Source organism: Geotrypetes seraphini, chromosome 12 (genome assembly GCF_902459505.1).
Source record: "Geotrypetes seraphini chromosome 12, aGeoSer1.1, whole genome shotgun sequence".
In the NCBI taxonomy this organism is placed as follows: Eukaryota; Metazoa; Chordata; class Amphibia; order Gymnophiona; family Dermophiidae; genus Geotrypetes; species Geotrypetes seraphini.
This window is the reverse complement of record NC_047095.1, coordinates 55,415,244-55,436,734: the sequence shown is the minus strand read 5'-3', so window position 1 is coordinate 55,436,734 and position 21,491 is coordinate 55,415,244. Positions and strand designations below refer to the sequence as shown.

The 21,491-nt window shown below is 44.4% G+C and overlaps 1 protein-coding gene across 3 annotated transcripts in view; it reads right to left on the bottom strand.

Moving 5' to 3' along the window:
* Positions 1-241: 241 nt before the first annotated feature.
* The window catches only part of USP24 (ubiquitin specific peptidase 24), a 245,365-nt gene continuing 224,115 nt past the window's right edge, over positions 242-21,491 (bottom strand). For all 3 annotated transcript variants that reach the window (XM_033915761.1, XM_033915763.1, XM_033915762.1), the window contains exons 62-67: positions 15,367-15,433; positions 13,390-13,468; positions 12,252-12,327; positions 10,975-11,061; positions 8,184-8,294; positions 242-1,231 (exon numbers count right to left, since the gene is read on the bottom strand). In XM_033915761.1, the coding sequence (XP_033771652.1) occupies positions 1,169-1,231; positions 8,184-8,294; positions 10,975-11,061; positions 12,252-12,327; positions 13,390-13,468; positions 15,367-15,433 (483 nt within the window). In that variant the 3' untranslated portion in view covers positions 242-1,168. The remainder of the gene's footprint in view (positions 1,232-8,183; positions 8,295-10,974; positions 11,062-12,251; positions 12,328-13,389; positions 13,469-15,366; positions 15,434-21,491) is intronic.

The following is a 21,491-nucleotide window of genomic DNA, read 5'->3' as shown; positions in this document are numbered from 1 at the left end:
ACACACACACACATATATAAAAAAAAACAAACCAACCCAAATTGGCACAGTAAAATAAAACATGAGGATCAATGTACTGCAAAGACAACCTCAGTTCATGCAGTCAAACTGGCTTCCAGTTCTTTCTGGATAAACCTATCAATTGTTCCTGGTAACAGGAAATTACAAACAGAACCAGATCATCTGCTCTCAGCACTAACATTTTTTTTAAAACTCACACAGTGTCTTCACTCATTCAATGAATTATATTTCCTGTACAATCGATATCAAACACCTTCTCAGTAATTTTTTTTTTTTGTAAAGTATAAGCAAAATTACTGGAAGTCATATAAGCCTAGTGTTTAATATGTCTCCAAGTGTCAAAAAAGGTGATCTAAGGATGCCAAATGTAACAGAATTCTCTCTTAAAGTGCTTTTCTTGTTTGTCTGGAAATATTTGGCAGTTTTATGGCAGATGTCACTTACATTAACAGAGGAACAGCCCCCTTTCTCCATAACCAACCCCACTTCTCAGAATCGTAAAATACCTTTCATTGATTGCAAAGCTCCTAACAATTAAATGCTCAGAGTTAATCCCAGCCTTCACAGGTCACAGAACTAACTCGAGCAGTGCCTGGGAGACATATTAAATACAACAGATCTCAAAGAAACTGAATTTTCAAACTACTATTTTACAATGCAGTTCCAAGCCTTTATCACACATCTTTACATAATTTTGAATATTCCTACTTAATATCAGAAAGTTTAAAAATGTTGCCCTCTACACTAAAGGCAATCCGATTAGACTTTTTTTTTTTGTATAAAAACAAAATCTTCTTTTCGCAGCATTACAGAAAAATCAACAGTTTTACATTTACTCTTAATATTCACATATTAAAAATTCCAACCACTTGTTTTTATTTATTTCATAAAATCTTGACAAAAAAATAATTTTTATCCATGGTTTGATTTTCAAACTAGCCACAGCAGTACATGGGTTTTCAGAATCGTCTCTCGTGCGAGAGTTCTCAAATCCGCTCTCAGAACTTTATAATACACAAAACTCGTCAGTCTTGCCCTGGATTATGGCCCAGTCATTCCATTAGCCAGGCTCCTCTATTTATGTGATGAGTCTAGAAGCTTCAAATGACGACAGCACTGGTTGAACTCTTCCATGTTTCCATTTACTCTATGGGTCAACATCATCCAGATCACTCCTAGGGTCCCCAATCATCATGGGCGATTCACAGCTCTTTAAGAAAACCATATTCATTAAAATTACACACATCAAAAGCAACTGCTCCTCTCAGAGAATAGATCACAAGGAACCTAAATCAAGAGGGTTCTAGGACTACAATGGGAATCATTACTGGGTTGGGGATGGAAGTGTCATGGGGTCTGAAGAGAGAAGGATGATCCCCCTGGCTTTGGATGGTATCTTAAAGGGTGGCAGAGGTCCAAACAGCCAATTTATTCTCATTGAGATGGAAGCAGTCTAAATCTATTCAAAACCCTATAATATAATCTAGAGCAGTGTTCTTCAACTGCCGGTCCACAGAAATTTCCTGCCGGTCCACAGGGCTGGCACATGCATCGAGCCAAAGGCAGTGCTCTTCAGCCGCCGCTCCATGGTGCGATCGATGCAGCGTTGTCTTCGGGCCGACTCTCTCTTCCTCAGTGCTGCAGTGCACAAAGCTGTGGGCAGAGGCTCCTACGCGCGTCATGCGCTTGAACCAGAAGCCTTCTCTCTGACGTCGCGCAATGTCAGAAGGAAGACTTCCAGATGAGGCGCGGGACACGCAAGGAGCCGCTGCCCACGGCTTTGTGCACTGCAGCATTGAGGAAGAGGGAGCCGGCCCAAATATAACACCAGGGGAGGCAGGCTTGAAGGCAAAGCACAGCATGGACGGAGGGAGGAAGACAACAACGGTGGGGGAAATGATTTTATTTTTTAATTTAGTGATTGATTTACATCTGCTGTCTGTTCAGGAAGAAATGCACTTGTTTCTTTTCCTCTGGAGTCTTCCACCTTAGGGTTTGTTTGTATATATTAGTACTTTTAGTCTTTCATCCCATATTTGCATGGGGTTATCTGTGTTCTGGTAGGAATGAATATTGAGAAGCATACAGTGTGCCTTGTGTAGTTTTATTTTGTGGTTAACCATTAAGTATTGTTAATACGATTATATTGTGTGAGTGTGTATATATGAAAAATGAATGGAAAAAATGGTGCTACAATTTGTACTATTATGGGGGCGGGGTCTGGAGCGGAGATTGGGTGGAGATGGGTGGGGGCTGGCCCACAATTTAACCTAGTGTTCTTCAACTGCCGGTCCACAAAATAATTATTTTATTTCCGCTGGTCCATAGGTGTCAAAAGGTTACATAGAAACATAGAACATAGAACATGATGGCAGAAAAGGGCCACGGCCCATCTAATCTGCCCACACTAATGGCCCACCCCCTAACTACCTCCATGAAGAGATCCCACATGCCAAATAGAAACATAGAACATGATGGCAGAAAAGGGCCACGGCCCATCTAGTCTGCCCACACTAATGGCCCACCCCCTAACTACCTCCATGAAGAGATCCCACATGCCAAATAGAAACATAGAACATGATGGCAGAAAAGGGCCACGGCCCATCTAGTCTGCCCACACTAATGGCCCACCCCCTAACTACCTCCATGAAGAGATCCCACATGCCAAATAGAAACATAGAACATGATGGCAGAAAAGGGCCACGGCCCATCCAGTCTGCCCACACTAATGGCCCACCCCCTAACTACCTCCATGAAGAGATCCCACATGCCAAATAGAAACATAGAACATGATGGCAGAAAAGGGCCACGGCCCATCTAGTCTGCCCACACTAATGGCCCACCCCCTAACTACCTCCATGAAGAGATCCCACATGCCAAATAGAAACATAGAACATGATGGCAGAAAAGGGCCACGGGCCATCCAGTCTGCCCACACTAATGGCCCACCCCCTAACTACCTCCATGAAGAGATCCCACATGCCAAATAGAAACATAGAACATGATGGCAGAAAAGGGCCACGGCCCATCTAGTCTGCCCACACTAATGGCCCACCCCCTAACTACCTCCATGAAGAGATCCCACATGCCAAATAGAAACATAGAACATGATGGCAGAAAAGGGCCACGGCCCATCTAGTCTGCCCACACTAATGGCCCACCCCCTAACTACCTCCATGAAGAGATCCCACATGCCAAATAGAAACATAGAACATGATGGCAGAAAAGGGCCACGGCCCATCTAGTCTGCCCACACTAATGGCCCACCCCCTAACTACCTCCATGAAGAGATCCCACATGCCAAATAGAAACATAGAACATGATGGCAGAAAAGGGCCACGGCCCATCCAGTCTGCCCACACTAATGGCCCACCCCCTAACTACCTCCATGAAGAGATCCCACTTGCCAAATAGAAACATAGAACATGATGGCAGAAAAGGGCCACGGCCCATCTAGTCTGCCCACACTAATGGCCCACCCCCTAACTACCTCCATGAAGAGATCCCACATGCCAAATAGAAACATAGAACATGATGGCAGAAAAGGGCCACGGCCCATCTAGTCTGCCCACACTAATGGCCCACCCCCTAACTACCTCCATGAAGAGATCCCACATGCCAAATAGAAACATAGAACATGATGGCAGAAAAGGGCCACGGCCCATCCAGTCTGCCCACACTAATGGCCCACCCCCTAACTACCTCCATGAAGAGATCCCACATGCCAAATAGAAACATAGAACATGATGGCAGAAAAGGGCCACGGCCCATCTAGTCTGCCCACACTAATGGCCCACCCCCTAACTACCTCCATGAAGAGATCCCACATGCCAAATAGAAACATAGAACATGATGGCAGAAAAGGGCCACGGGCCATCCAGTCTGCCCACACTAATGGCCCACCCCCTAACTACCTCCATGAAGAGATCCCACATGCCAAATAGAAACATAGAACATGATGGCAGAAAAGGGCCACGGCCCATCTAGTCTGCCCACACTAATGGCCCACCCCCTAACTACCTCCATGAAGAGATCCCACATGCCAAATAGAAACATAGAACATGATGGCAGAAAAGGGCCACGGCCCATCTAGTCTGCCCACACTAATGGCCCACCCCCTAACTACCTCCATGAAGAGATCCCACATGCCAAATAGAAACATAGAACATGATGGCAGAAAAGGGCCACGGCCCATCTAGTCTGCCCACACTAATGGCCCACCCCCTAACTACCTCCATGAAGAGATCCCACATGCCAAATAGAAACATAGAACATGATGGCAGAAAAGGGCCACGGCCCATCTAGTCTGCCCACACTAATGGCCCACCCCCTAACTACCTCCATGAAGAGATCCCACATGCCAAATAGAAACATAGAACATGATGGCAGAAAAGGGCCACGGCCCATCTAGTCTGCCCACACTAATGGCCCACCCCCTAACTACCTCCATGAAGAGATCCCACATGCCAAATAGAAACATAGAACATGATGGCAGAAAAGGGCCACGGCCCATCTAGTCTGCCCACACTAATGGCCCACCCCCTAACTACCTCCATGAAGAGATCCCACATGCCAAATAGAAACATAGAACATGATGGCAGAAAAGGGCCACGGCCCATCTAGTCTGCCCACACTAATGGCCCACCCCCTAACTACCTCCATGAAGAGCTCCCACATGCCAAACAGAAACATAGAACATGATGGCAGAAAAGGGCCACGGCCCATCCAGTCTGCCCACACTAATGGCCCACCCCCTAACTACCTCCATGAAGAGATCCCACATGCCAAATAGAAACATAGAACATGATGGCAGAAAAGGGCCACGGCCCATCTAGTCTGCCCACACTAATGGCCCACCCCCTAACTACCTCCATGAAGAGATCCCACATGCCAAATAGAAACATAGAACATGATGGCAGAAAAGGGCCACGGCCCATCTAGTCTGCCCACACTAATGGCCCACCCCCTAACTACCTCCATGAAGAGATCCCACATGCCAAATAGAAACATAGAACATGATGGCAGAAAAGGGCCACGGCCCATCTAGTCTGCCCACACTAATGGCCCACCCCCTAACTACCTCCATGAAGAGATCCCACATGCCAAATAGAAACATAGAACATGATGGCAGAAAAGGGCCACGGCCCATCTAGTCTGCCCACACTAATGGCCCACCCCCTAACTACCTCCATGAAGAGATCCCACATGCCAAATAGAAACATAGAACATGATGGCAGAAAAGGGCCACGGCCCATCTAGTCTGCCCACACTAATGGCCCACCCCCTAACTACCTCCATGAAGAGATCCCACATGCCAAATAGAAACATAGAACATGATGGCAGAAAAGGGCCACGGCCCATCTAGTCTGCCCACACTAATGGCCCACCCCCTAACTACCTCCATGAAGAGATCCCACATGCCAAATAGAAACATAGAACATGATGGCAGAAAAGGGCCACGGCCCATCTAGTCTGCCCACACTAATGGCCCACCCCCTAACTACCTCCATGAAGAGATCCCACATGCCAAATAGAAACATAGAACATGATGGAAGAAAAGGGCCACGGCCCATCCAGTCTGCCCACACTAATGGCCCACCCCCTAACTACCTCCATGAAGAGATCCCACATGCCAAATAGAAACATAGAACATGATGGCAGAAAAGGGCCACGGCCCATCTAGTCTGCCCACACTAATGGCCCACCCCCTAACTACCTCCATGAAGAGATCCCACATGCCAAATAGAAACATAGAACATGATGGCAGAAAAGGGCCACGGGCCATCCAGTCTGCCCACACTAATGGCCCACCCCCTAACTACCTCCATGAAGAGATCCCACATGCCAAATAGAAACATAGAACATGATGGCAGAAAAGGGCCACGGCCCATCTAGTCTGCCCACACTAATGGCCCACCCCCTAACTACCTCCATGAAGAGATCCCACATGCCAAATAGAAACATAGAACATGATGGCAGAAAAGGGCCACGGCCCATCTAGTCTGCCCACACTAATGGCCCACCCCCTAACTACCTCCATGAAGAGATCCCACATGCCAAATAGAAACATAGAACATGATGGCAGAAAAGGGCCACGGCCCATCCAGTCTGCCCACACTAATGGCCCACCCCCTAACTACCTCCATGAAGAGATCCCACATGCCAAATAGAAACATAGAACATGATGGCAGAAAAGGGCCACGGCCCATCTAGTCTGCCCACACTAATGGCCCACCCCCTAACTACCTCCATGAAGAGATCCCACATGCCAAATAGAAACATAGAACATGATGGCAGAAAAGGGCCACGGCCCATCTAGTCTGCCCACACTAATGGCCCACCCCCTAACTACCTCCATGAAGAGATCCCACATGCCAAATAGAAACATAGAACATGATGGCAGAAAAGGGCCACGGCCCATCTAGTCTGCCCACACTAATGGCCCACCCCCTAACTACCTCCATGAAGAGATCCCACATGCCAAATAGAAACATAGAACATGATGGCAGAAAAGGGCCACGGCCCATCTAGTCTGCCCACACTAATGGCCCACCCCCTAACTACCTCCATGAAGAGATCCCACATGCCAAATAGAAACATAGAACATGATGGCAGAAAAGGGCCACGGCCCATCTAGTCTGCCCACACTAATGGCCCACCCCCTAACTACCTCCATGAAGAGATCCCACATGCCAAATAGAAACATAGAACATGATGGCAGAAAAGGGCCACGGCCCATCTAGTCTGCCAACACTAATGGCCCACCCCCTAACTACCTCCATGAAGAGATCCCACATGCCAAATAGAAACATAGAACATGATGGCAGAAAAGGGCCACGGCCCATCTAGTCTGCCCACACTAATGGCCCACCCCCTAACTACCTCCATGAAGAGATCCCACATGCCAAATAGAAACATAGAACATGATGGCAGAAAAGGGCCACGGCCCATCTAGTCTGCCCACACTAATGGCCCACCCCCTAACTACCTCCATGAAGAGATCCCACTGCCAATCCCATCTTTTCTTAAAATCTGGCACGCTGCTGGCCTCAATTACCTGTTGTGGAAGATTATTCCAGCGATCAACCACCCTTTCGGTGAAGAAATATTTTCTGGTGTCGCCATGAAATTTCCCACCCCTGATTTTCAACGGATGCCCTCTTGTGGCCGTGGGTCCTTTAAGGAAAAAGAGATCCTCTTCCACCTCGATTCGGCCCATGACATATTTGAATGTCTCGATCATGTCTCCCCTCTGATCGAGACGTTCAAATATGTCACGGGCCGTATCGAGGTGGAAGAGGATCTCTTTTTCCTTAAAGGACCCACGGCCACAAGAGGGCATCCGTTGAAAATCAGGGGTGGGAAATTTCATGGCGATGCCAGAAAATATTTCTTCACCGAAAGTGTTAAAGAACACTGATCTAGAGAATGACATGGGAACAAATTTTTCCCTGTCCCGCCGTTGCGAGTTTTGTCCCTGTCCCTGTCCCATTCCTTTAAGCTCTGCCTTAACTTCACAAGCCTCGAACACTTAATATTTTAAAGTGTTTGGGGCTTGTGCAGATGAGGACGGAGCTTGCAGGAATGAGGCAGGAACAGGAAAAGAACTCGCAGGGATGGGAAAAAATTTGTCCCCGTGCCATTCTCTAAAATAATCCCTAGGCTGTAGTTATTCTCCCATCATCACTGAACACTCAAAATATTCAGTATGACATGCGAATAGGGGCAGGTCAAAAGGAGATCATTTTGATCCTTGAATGACGACATTTCAATAGTAATTGCAGAGTTAGTGTTGGTGGGCTGGAAGAAATGCAATTTTCCCCACTATCAAATTGGTCAAAAAAGAAAAAAAAAGAGTGGGTGGGCTGATTTTGGCTCTTGGGCGCCAGTTGCTGGCTCCTAGCCAGAGAAGGTAGGATTTCATTTTGTCAGACTGAAGGTATTTGTTTACAGAATTGGGCTAAGGTTATGAACAGAAAATGATGATTTCAGGCAATGTGTTATCTTCCTGTGTTTGGGAAAGAATGTTGCAAGAATTGGATGAAATTTTTTTCTAACCTAAGCTTAATTCAGTGAACATTAGAACGAATAAGCGGTGTGGAGCTATAGAACGGCTGTCCACATATATGACCCATCAGTTATGGCTGCTCTGGTTCTCATACCTGTTGTAAATTCCTTTCTCCATTCTCATTGGCTGGACTGCTCTCAGAACCATTGCTGCTTCCTGACTGATCCTTCTCATTCAGTAAAGCTGTGGCATAAGCCAGCGTGTCCTGTTCAGGAAGATAATGGGAGAGTTAAATCACCAGTGTCAGCCCGGTGCCAACAGTGAGAATCCTAAGCAATGGAATGTTTGTTTATCTTATTTTTGCTATTGAAGTGAATGTGTGCAAGGGAGTTGGGGAAGGGGGCAACTTTCAACTATCAGGTAAGTTTTCCTTTGGACTTGGCATGGGAAAGTATGGGCACACCCTCCCTCTGGAAACTATCTAGGGCAGTGGGTCCCAAACCTGGTCCTGGAGGCACCCCTGCCAGTCAGGTTTTTAGTATATCCACGAGAGATTTGCTTGCACTGCCTCCACTGCATGCAAATCTCTCCCATGAATATTTATTGTGAATATGGCAAAGAAGGAAACATAGGTAGTGTTCAAAACGAGTGAAATCACTCCACACTAATATACAAAAAGCGCTTCCTCTTCACACCAAAATAACTTTAAATATAGTTATTCAAGACTATCTTTTCAATATCCCATGCACTAGGGAGTTTTCTTGAACTTCAAAAACTAATACTAACCAGGAGAGGAACATCAGAAATTCAATTTAGGGAGTGGGATCATGGGGCCTCTTATAGCGCACAGCTACTTCAGAACCCGCTTCACCAATCCCTATCTTTTTTAATAATTTGTTCCTCCCCTCCAACCTCCCTATCTAAATTTTATTGTGTTTTATGATCCTTGCTTTTAAATTGAATAATTGTAAAATATTCAGTGAAAAAGTTACAACAGAATATACTAACACTAACAACTGTTATCAATCCCAACGTGTGAAACTGCACTTATCTGTCCGATAGATCTCCAGTGCTGTCAAAATTCCACTCTTGACGCCAGGATGCAGGTAACATACTGCCCCTTAGATATTTTGGTTCTAAAACCTTCCTCGGGGGATTCCTCAGTACACACGTTTAATAGCATCTCTTACAACTGAGCTGGTCTTCTGAATTGCTGCGGTGGACTCCAAGGTGCCCTGTTTACCAGAGGACAAACCTCGGCAGTCAACTAGAGAGGATCTGGGTCCAGGTCATTGTCAGGAGTTTTGCTGGTATAGACTTGGTCAAGTGCTTTTGGTGGGGCCTTCCTCCCATCGTTGTTTCTTTCAGTGGATGCAGTTCTTTCAGGGTGCTCGCCAGGGACTCCTTCTCCCTCTCCTCTGCTGCTCAGATCCTTCCCCTGGTTCAGGTGGGCGTCGCTTATGGAAGTTTTATTGGGGGTGGACTGAGATCACGACAGATCAGTGGATCCTGGAGGTGATTTGAGATGGGTATGCTCTCGAGTTCAACCAACCCTTGACAGATCTTTTCCTATCTTCCCCTTGTCAAGACTCTTGGAAGAAGTAGCATTTCGTCAAACTCCTCAGCGGTTGATAGAACTCAAGGCAGTGGTTCCTGTGCCTCCTTCAGAGATTCGCATTGGGAGGTACTCCATTTACTTTGTGGTGCCCAATAAAAAGGGATCTTTTAGTCCTATTCTGGATCTGAAAGGTCCCTTCCTTTCACGTGGATTTTAGTAGTGCAGCCCAGGGAATTTCTGACTCTCTCTCGACCTGATGGAGTCCTACCTTCATATTCCCATTTGGGACTCCCATCAGCAATTCCTTCATTTTCCGATTTTGGGAAAACACTATCAATTTTGTGCACTTCCATTTTGTCTAGCCATGGCCTTGCGTACCTTCACCAAGGTTATGGTTGTGGTGTCAGTCTTGCGCAAAGGGGGCATCTTGGTTCATCCTTATCTGGACGACTGGTTGATTCGTGCAAAGTCCTTTCAGGAGAGCTCCTGAGTTACTGGCTGTGTCGTCCAGTTGTAGTCATTGGGCTGGGTGGTCAACCTTTCCAAAATTCAGCTGACTCTGTCTCAATGATTAAAGCTGCTCTAGGGAGGGTGTTCCTTCCCGAGGCCCAAGTGCAGAAGTTACAGCTGCAGTTTCATTCCCTGATGGGTTCTAATTGCCCCCAGGCGCAGGAGTTTCTTCAGGTCTTGCGGTCAAAGGCAGCCTCCTTGGAATTGGTCTGGTAAGCTCGGGCTCACATGCACACATCCTCTTCCCGGGATCGTTCGACGCAGCCTGTGCTGGTGGCTTCAGTCTTCCAATCTGATTCAGTGGGTGAGTCTGGATCAGCCCCAGTGGATAGTTCTTCTTACAGACGCCAGTCTCCTCGACTGGGGAGCCCAGTGTATCGGTCATTTGGATCAGGGCAGCTGGTCAACGGTGGAGGCCTCCTGGTTGATCAACCTTCTGGAAACTAGGGCCATTCGGTTGACGTTAGCAGTTTTACAATCACTGCTTGAGGGAAAAGCTGTATGGGTTCTCTTCAATGCCATGGTGGTGGCTTATGCCTATAGTCAGGGGGGAACCAAGAGTGGTCTGGCAGCGCAGGAAGCAACTCTGCTCATGGAGTGGGCAGAAGCTCATTTTCTGGACATCTCAGCTTTGACACGCAGCTCCTGATTGGTTAAGGCCCGACTTAGTGCAGGAAGAGGCGGTCGGAGCATACAGTGAGTAATTTCCTGCACTTGCCGGCACTCCGGCTGCTCTCTCCTGCCTCTCCCGCTGCCCTCTCCAGTCTCCTCCATGAAAAACCTCAACAAATCCAATGCCCTGGAGCTAGAGGCTATTGTTCACATGACTTACATTCCACACTGTACTTGAAGCTACAAGATGCCGCACATACTGTACCTGTGCTGATATTGTTCGCTGGAAGGTTTTTGCTGTTGATGTTTCATTAGATACATTACTCTGTGGAGCCCAGTAGTGTTCAGACATCTGCACAAATTTAAATGCAGAAACGAATCAAGTACGCAGGTCAGTACAGAAAAACCAAAAATACAAAATGTCAAGAGCTACACATTCTACAAGGTGAGGACAACTAGCTTCCATGGGCCTGGCACAACTGAAAGCAACCTCAACTGGCGTCTTTAATACCTTCACTAAAGGAAGTACTTCCTGCGCAATAACGTGTCTTATAATGACTAGACTAGTAGTCCCTGTCCTGGAGGACCACCAGGTCAATCGGGTTTTCAGGCTAGCCCTAATGAATATGCATGGGGCAGATTTGCATGCCTGCCACTTCTATTATATGCAAATCTCTCTCATGCATATTCATTAGGGCTAGCTTGAAAACCTGACTGGCCTGGTGGTCCTCCAGGACAGGGTTTGGGACCACTGGACTAGACAATACAACCTCATACAAAATGCTAACAGATTTTAAAATTATTATTATTAAAAGCTGGAGCCTAATAGACAGATATAAACAATGCTTTTGTGCTACAATAGTCTCAAACTTGGCAAAAAACCTTATGAGAGATGTGGTGAGGCATTAATAGCAATACAGAAAACAAGAATGCAGTTTCATATCTGAAAACTAATCTATAGTTTAAAAAATAATTAACAGCATTTACACACTTTCTAATATCCTGTAATTACATAGCATTCAGACACAGTGTGCAGGGATTCTTTTCACAGGTATGGAATGAGTGAACATAAGAATTGCCACTGCTGGGTCAGACCAGTGGTCCACCGTGCCCAGCAGTCCGCTCACGCGGTGGCCCTTAGGTCAAAGGAACTTGTCTAACTTTGTCTAGAATCCCTGGAGGGTGCTTTCCCCTATAACAGCCTCTGGAAGAGTATTCCAGATTTCCACCACTCTCTGGGTGAAGAAGAACTTCCTTACGTTTGTACGGAATCCATCCCCTTTTCACTTTAGAGAGTGCCCTCTCGTTCTCTCTACCTTAGAGAGGGTGAACAACCTGTCTTTATCTACTAAGTCTATTCCCTTCATTATCTTGAATGTTTCGATCATGTCCCCTCTCAGTCTCCTCTTTTCAAGGGAGAAGAGGCCAATTTCTCTAATCTTTCACTGTACGGCAACTCCTCCAGCCCCTTAACCATTTTATTCGCTCTTCATTGGACCCTTTTGAGTAAACTGGGCTACTAGAAAGATGGCAAAGAGGTACCTTCTTCTGTAGCCACTGCACAGCCCAGCTCCAGTGATGTGAACTCTCCTTAAAGTAATCTTTAGCAGCAGAGCACCTTAGAAAGTAAGACAGAATTGTGTTTTACACCAACATGGTTAGTACAATAAGCATGGATATGCAGGACATGAAATGGAAATAGTTGAATTACTGGATGTTAAATGTTTGGATAATGGTACTAAGGGAGATGCTAATGAGGCACTTCCACCTGGCAGACTTCAAAGTGAAATAGATCTCTTCCCCTCTGCCCTGGTTATTTTTCTCTCTAATTTCTGGCTTTACCCTGGGTGCACGGCATGAAAGGGCCTTCAGATCTCCTGCCGAGCCCTTGCTAGAGCTGCTGTGAGAGCAGAGAACTCTTCAAAAGAGAACGGCAGGGAGCTGGACCACCGCTGCACAGGGAACAAGAATAAATAAATTGTTGGATTTCCACACCACAAAATTCATGAATTGCCTTTCTTTATTCCACCCACATTATTTTGCTTTTTATTAGCTCTGTGATGCACTTACTGGGACCCTACTTTAAGTGCTAAGGAGAAGGTCCAAGATCTGATCTCTTATAATAAAATAAATAAAGTTTATCATAATATATTTAAATACCACTTAAGGGCATGCATGAATACAGAAGGCATTTGTGGGACTGTTCACAGTCCTGCGGTATATAAACTGTTATTATTATTATTATTATTACAGAGCACCATACATAAGAAGCCAGCAGTGGCACTGCCCAGTCTTTTGCGTCTCCCCTGAGAGAGATCCTTCCCCTACTTCCCCTTGCTATGTTGCCTTTTCCTTTGGTTATACTCTGACTTCCCCTAGTTTTGTGAGACCTGCTAGCCCCATACAGTTCATATTTCATAATGAAGTACGTAGAGGAAGCAAACAGTGCTTCTCTCCTACTGCTGACATAAGCAGATTAGGGAATGATTATTTTACTTGTTGTAACAGGTAGGGAGCAAGCGATTTCTGGTTCTTCTACAAAGCACCGTTTTCCCTTAGGCCATCCTTGTGCATGAATCTAATTTTCTTTCAGTCAGCTGTAATAACTTAGTGTAATGCAACTACTCTACTGTGGTTTGCTTTGAATGTACAGTATATATTCTTTTTGATGGTTACTTACTTTTGGGCAAGCGTAACAAGGAACTTGACACACTGGTAACAGCGGCTGCTGTCCACATGGTTGCTATGGTGCATCAAAGCTATAGAAAGACATATTCAAAACATTTTTGGGGGAAACCTTAATATGTATTAAGGCATGAACTGTGTTCTGTGAACCATGTGAACAAATGTAAAATTAGCACTGACCCAGAACTCTACTTGCTCGATGACTTACAATATTTTGCAGGAGTGACTCAATCTGTCCTGTACTGCAACTGTCTGGACAATCCAAATTCACAGCTAACTTCTCTACAGTACTCTTAGGCAAAATCCTGCTCAGTCGATGCTGACCTGATGGAGAACGAGCATCTCTCCTGACTGCTAATCTAAAATAACTCTGGATTAGTACAATGAAAAGGGACAATATCATTTTCAACACACAGTGATGCTTAGATGCTATGAACTAGAAGACAAGGCCAAAGACACTGGATTTCTTTAACCTTTAAAAGAGGTGACTTGATGTTAATGTTCAAATACAGAAGGGGGAATTAAAGGCACTTGTAGTAATGAGTTTAAAATGTAGTGGTGGAGTAGGGGTGGGTTAGTCTTCTCTATGTGCATCAGTTTCAACTTCTCCCCATTAAATTTCAATTTTCATTTGAATGCCTAGTCTTCCAAGGTCTTCCTGCAATTTCTCACAATTCCCACACAATTTAACTTTGAATAATCTGAACACCTCTCCTTTATTGTTGAGGTTGGACACTTGTAAACCTTTTTTTTTTCTTTGGGGCTAGCCCAGCACTGGAATACATTCAAAGAATTATTAGGAATCTCTGTCCCTGGAGATTTTAAGGGCATTTGTCAGACAAACATTTGTTTAAAGCAGGGGTTCTCAACCCAGTCCTCAGGACACACCCAACCAATTTGATTTTCAAAATATACACAATGAATATGCATGAGATAGAATTGCAATCAATGGAAACAATGCACGCAAATTAATCACGTGCATATTCATTGTGGGTATCCTGAAAACCTGAGTGGTTGGGTGTGTCCCTGGGACTGGGTTGAGAAACCCTAGTCTAAAGTGATCAAAGTATAGTGGATCCCGCCTGGGGGAGAGAAGGAAGGTCTCTTCCATTCCTAGGAGCTACATTGCCAGAACTGACAGAGCTAGCTGGAAATCAAGTAGGACAGCAGGACACACATTACTCTTTATACTGTAAAAGCTCCAGCAATGTGGCTAAGTAGATATGGGGGGGAAAAAGAAGGCAACATTGAAAAAGCAAAGTGACTCCTGCAACTCGTTTTGCATTTTGTGAAAACGGACAGTATAACTGTTGAATTCTGATAAGAGTTTTCAAGTTTATTAAGTTTCAGCTTCGCTGATTTTTCAGAAAAAAAAGTCTTCCTGGATGAATATGGCTATTTATAGTAACAATTAATGCTACAATAAAAAAAAAAAAAAAACAACGTTATGGAGAATAATGATGTAGTAGCAGACCCGTGATTTTTTTGAGCAGAGGGTGTGATTCACGAGGAACCTGCTGGTGAGTCCCCTCTACTGATTTTCTCCTATAAAATTTCAAAAATTCAAAAGTTTAAAAAAAAATAAATTAATTTTGATATTTAATATCTGACATCGTACTTTCCGATATATTTAGATTTTTGTATTCTACCCAGGAAGACTTTCACAAATGAGGTTTTCGTTCTTTGCTATAGAAGTGGGAATACCTCTTTTGTTTCATTTCCCATTGAGTCTTTCCTAATTTACAGCAAGTGGATATGGAATACATTCTTTCCTACAGTGGGACAATTTGGGTAGGGAAAACACAGTAAAACTTAAACCTGGACTCCCACTGTGACAATCTTTCATCTAAATTGCTAGGAAACATTCAGACAAAACTTGCTGCAATCCATTTCATTTCTTTTTTGAATCCCAATGCAAGATGTACACAACAAGAGAAACTATGTACAAGGTAAGCACGTTCAATCTACTTACCCAGCAATCCATTATCTGACTCAAAGGCATATCTAAGTCGCTGGATTTGCAAGGGATCTTCAATAACCTGTGCAATAAAGAAATACTCATTTTTTTTTTTACAGGACGTGTTTTCTGTTTCTTAAAATGCACATATAATTAAAACTGTATCCACTGATCCTATGTGTTTCATCTTTCCATAGCTAGGATGCTACCTGATATGAGCAAATGAGATCTTAGTACTTACAGCAAACTGCATTAGTTAAACTCGTTACAGGAGCCCATTTGTAAATAGATGCATTTAAATGTCTAATGCTGTTCTTTTCCTCGTGTTCTCTGGAGGAATCAGCTGGCATTAACTCAGATTAGGTAGCAGCCTCATAGGAAAGCACCTGGCAGCCCCTCTGTACAGACAATTTGCAGAAGACAGAGAGGCAGGGAGTGTCTTGGCTTGAGTGCCAAGTTGAATACTCCGGTCTATCCTGGGGCTGAGCATTACATCTCTGCTACTGCTTTCTCCATATAGGGTCCTTTTATATACTTCTTGGACTTCATTACATTACTTCTACCACTGCTATTAAATATTTGCATAGAGCTACTTGGTATATGTGAACAACTTATTAGGGCTGCCTGATGATTTCAAGGCAGAGCTATTAGCAGGGTGGTTTGCCAGCCATCAGGTACACATTTACTGACCAAATGTGGATGGATGGCTGTGTCTGGTCCCTAGCATTTTGGATAAAGGATTGTGAACATATAACTGTTTGGAAGGAGAGGAGAACTTGCCCCGAGGCTCCCAAAGTACCAGAAGTCAGCAAGGGGGGGGGGGAGGGGGGATGAAGGATTGCCAGCATAATGCATGCAATGGGTCCTATACATTGCCAGCATAAAGTCAAGAGAAAAACCCAGAGCTGGGAGGGACACATGCTTTACTCCAGAGGTCTGTGCAGCCTGTTCCTGCCTCTGAGGCAGGAGCTCTGAAGATGACTCAGACAAGATGGTGGAATTTGCTGCTGAAAAAGGTTCCCCTGAAGCGCAAGGGATGGGGAAGCCCCAGATAACAAAACCGTGGCAGAAAGAGAATCTCCAGAAGGAGCTGACACGATGTCCAGGGAACCACCTGTTCACAGCGAATCCTCACCACAGACAGATGCAGCCAACAAGAACCCCCTGATCTCATGGCCAAAGGGGAAACCCTCCTTGTTTGCAGTTAAAGCCAAATGCGAATGGAGAATTCTCCCAACAGTGCCTGATTATTTTGCCACGAGCAAAATTTACATATGCCAGCTTCATCAAGGCCTCTGCGGGAACATATAGAGCACTTCTTCGTGTGGGAGGTGCTATCACAAACTGCTTTCATTTGGGGACAAAAAAAAAAGACAATCAACTGCCAGCAAGGTAAGGGAAGAATAATTTAAAAAATTCAAGGGGACTTTGGTGGAGCTTTTAATGAATATGTTCAATTCGATAATTTGGGGTAGAATGCCTATCACCCACTGAAAATATGGCAGTTAGTGCTACCAAAGCCAAGTAAAGACCTAAGCTTGCCTAGTTCCTTCCAACCCATCTTCCTGATAAATTTAGATGCCAAATTATTGGCCAAGGTACAGGCACACTGTTTCCAGATCTTCATTTTGTGATTGCTTATTTGCCAGAGATGAAACCTGATTGGTCTTCATGCATCAAACAATATCATTAAGATATTTAATTTGATTTGAAGCCTGAGTGATGACACAAAATAAAAGGTCTTTCATCAAGTTCATTGGCAATTCATGTTCCAGGCATAATCTAAGTTGAAGGTGAAGGAAAGATTTATGGCGTTTTCCACAATGACCCCTAGATCCTAAATCTGGGTGATGACTTCTAATGTGGAACTTAGCGTTGTGTAGCTATAATTTGGATTAGTCTTCTCTATGTGCAACAGTTTCAACTTCTCCACATTAAATTTCATCTCTCATTTGGATGTCTAGTCTTCCAAGGTCTTCCTGCAATTTCTCAAAATTCCCACACAATTTAACTTTGAATAATCTGAACACCTCTCCTTTATTGTTCCCATTTCCAGATTATTTAAAAGTATGTTAAAAAACACCCGTCCCAGGACAAATTCCTCTGGTATTCCACTATTCACCTTCTTCTCCAAAAAGAGAATTAGCCATTTAACCCTAGACAGGAAGGCCCAGTATCCGTGGTTTCAATTATCTGCAGTTTACTGCCACCCTAGCACTGAGCACTCCTGCCCGCCACCTGAACTCTACCCCACTGTATCTGTGCCCACCTAGCATACCTCCACCACCAGTGAGCAGCATCTCCTGCCCACTGCTCTCACTGGACTCAGTTTTCCCCCGACTTCATTTCCTGGTCCCACAAACCGGAAGTGATGTCAGAAGGGGGAGCTCAGTCCACATGAATGGTTTGAATCATTTTGAAGACCTGGTCGCTGCTGGCTTCTAGCATTTTTGTTGGTCACAGTGTTCAGAAAGCCTTTCAGAACGGCCCCAAATAATAAGAGAATAGATGTTGGTTGTGTTTCTAAGCCTAAGAGAAGCTGTGATGTTCTTTCCATTAGTGAGATTGTGAAAATTCTGGATATGATTGAAACAGAAAAAAAACTTGTATGTAGAGATTGTCAGGTTGCATGGAAAGAACGAATCTTCCATTCATGAAGTGATGAACAAAGAAAAAAAAATTCATGCTAGTTTTTCTGTGGTACCTCAAACTACAAAAGTTACTAATAAAGCGTTAATGAAGGTAGAAAAGCCTTAAATTTCTAGTTGGAAGATATGAATAGAAAGAGGATACCCACTGACAACAACTTATTATGGCAAAAAGCCGTAAGCCTATGTAAAAACTTTCAAAAGAAAGATGGAAATGAAGAAGAGACCAATCCTTTTATAGAAAACAGAGGGTGGTTGCATAGGTTTAGGAACAGATTTCCCCCCCTTTTACAAAACTATAGTGCAGTTTTTAGCACCGGCCATGACAGAAACAGCACCGATGCTCATAGAATTCCTATAAGTGTCAGAACTGTTACCGCCACAGCCAGTGCTAAAAAAGGAGGGGGGGGGGGGGTGTTAAATCTCAAAAACATTAAATCATAGGAGAAGTTGCATTGGCCGATGAGGAAGCAGCCATGTTACCATCCGAGTTTTAAAAAATTATTAAGGAGGGATATTACGATCCTAGGCATGGAATGTTGTTACGATTTGGGTTTTTGTCAGGTACAGTGACCTGGATTGGCCATTATTGGAAACAGGAAAGTAGTCTAGATGGACCATTGGTCTGACCCAGTATGGCTGTTCTTATTAAGTGAGATAGCTCACTGCTGGACATTTATACATGCCCCTAAAATGGAAAATGTGATTAAAATTTTATCTGGGCTATTTACAAAATAAGTGAAATTATAGCCTTCATAGGGTCTAAACTAAGGTTTGTATACCGCATCATCTCCACAGAAGTAGAGCTCGGCACGGTTTACAGGAATTGATATAGAAAGGAACTCCAAAGAAAAATAGAAGAATTTGGTACAGAGAAGTTTAGAGAGACTTCGTATATCGAAGAGGGAGAGCTCGTTACATCAACAGGACAATTCTTTGAAGTGTGGGAGCCATTTCAGGAATGGATGAAGGAAGAAGCAGCTGAGTAGATCTAGGGGATAACAGACATAGGAAAGCTTCCCGGGGGAGGGGGATTTTAGGGAATATAAACAAGAAATCTGACAAACTAGTTATACGGAAATTGTTAATTTGTTTAAGTAGCGTATTGCTGGAGGCAATTTGTATGTTGGTGTACTTTTTCTTTTCCAATAAAAAGTTAATAAAAAAATGAAAAACTGGGGCTTCTATAGTTCCTTAATAGTCACTAAAGTCCTCAAGGGTGCCAATAGATCAGGTTTCTGGTCTGACAAATCTGATTAATTTCTTTGGGTGACTTTAGAGTTAAATCAAGGGAGAGAACTGGAGGTGGTGTACTTAGATTTTAGCACAGATTCTGGCACATTTCCACATAGACAACTTATAAATAAACTGAGTGCCATGATACAAGCCCTAAAGTGATTGGCTAGGTAAGGAATTGGTGGAGAGGAAAGTGACAAAAGGGTAAAGGGTAGTGGGTGTTATATATTGCCTTTCTATGGGTCTGAGTTTGGCTAAAGGAGAAGGAGTGATGACTCTTGAATGCTGAGTGCTGGTCACGGAGGTGTTCGATGGTCTGGTCTGTTTTATTTGGTCTCTTATTGAGGCATCTTTTATGCCTTATGGAATTTTATATTTTGATATACGTGTGGGTTTTCGTCGTTGATACGACGTGTAAGTTATATGTAATTTGTTATAGTGCATCTTTGAAGTGTTTTGTATGATAAATATAAATCTTTTATTTTGTATGTTAATGTGGAACTCACCCTGGTAAGGATGAGTGAGAAATAAACAAACAAGCAAGCAAGTGGTTTATATTTATTTATTATTTGCAGGTACTTTCTCTGTACCAATTGACACTCACAATTAGAGAATGACAAGGGGAAAAAATTTGTCCCTGTCACCACCCTGTCCCCGCGACCACTGTCCCTGCCATGTCCCGTCCCCACTGTCTCCACCCTGTCCCCGCAGCATCCATACAAGCCTCAGTACTGCAATATTTAGCTTATTCCTTCCTTATAAATCAAAGTTCTGGCTGTTGAACTAGAGAAAGACATGTTCAGCTGGCAGGGCTTTGTTTATAAATTTTTATAAACACAAAATTATTTTTCTACCTTTGTTGTCTGGTTTCTGCTTCCCTCATCTTTTCATTTAATTCCTTCCATCCACTGTCTGTCTTCTCTCTGCGCCTTCCATTTGCTCTGTTACTGTGCCTCTCCCTTCACCCCCCCCAATTGGTCTCGCACCCATCTTCTTCCCTCCACTCCCCCATAGTCTGGCATCTCTGTCTTCTTCTCTTCCAGCGTCTTCTCCCCACTCTCTCTTACCCATTCCCTTCAGCGTCTTCTCCCCACTCTCTCTCTCTTCCCCATTTCTCTTTAGCGTCTTCTCCCCACTCTCTCTTCCCCATTTCCCTTCAGCGTCTTCTCCCCACTCTTTCTTCCTCATTTTCCTTCAGTGTATTCTCCCCATTCTCTCTTCCCCATTTCCCAGAGTCTTCTCCCCACTCTCTCTTCCCCATTTCCCAGTGTCTTCTCCCCACTATCTCTTCCCCAATTCCCTTCAGGCTGCTTCAGCGTCTTCTCCTTGCCATCCTCCCACCCCCAGCACCTTTCGCGTGGTCCAGCAGCTCCCTCCCGCCGGCTGTGCAATCTCCCTCCCTCCCTTTCCCTTACCTTCTCTTCATGGAAATTTCTTTAAGGCCTTGTATTGCAGCCGGAGCCTTGAAGTCGTGTCACGTTGGCTGCTGGAAAAGTCTCCTCCGATGCAACCGGAAACAGGAAGTTGCGCCAGAGGAGACATTTCCAGCAGCCACATGTGACGCGACTTTAATGCTCCGGCTGCAATACAACACATAGCCTTATAGAAATCGCCACAAAGAGAAGGTAAGGGAAAGGGAGGGAGGGAGATGCTTGGCCGGACAACCGATGGGAGAGAGGGGGCTACCAGACCGCACGCTCGTTCACCGCACGTGCTCACTCCTTTAACTGTGGAGACAAGACCATTCACCACTCCACAGGGTGGTGAATGGTCTTGTCTTCATACTCGCAGTGACCTTTTTTTTGTCACCGTTTCGGCGGCTTACAACCACTGTATCATTCCCTATTCACAATCTAAGTTTGACACCATGACCAAAGGGTCTTGGTAAATGGAGTATACTTTGAGGAAAGGGCCGTCTAGTAAGTTTTATTATTTTTTTTTATAACATTTACTACGCTGCTCTATCCCTGGAATTCTAGGTGGTTTGCCTCTTTGTGGATAATCCAAATTGTGCAATAGGGTAGACACCCTTTATGGCATGGATAACATGAGAAGGGACTTGGTGAAAACTTGAAGACTGGTCCAAAATCTGTCAGCTAAGATTTAATGCTAAAAAAAAAAAATGAAGGATAATGAATTTGGGTACAAAAACCAGAGGGAACAATACAATTTAGGGATGAGGTATTGCATGAAGAGGAGTGGGATTTGGGTGCAATCGTTTGTGATAATCTTAAGGTAGAAGATGAAGATGAAAGC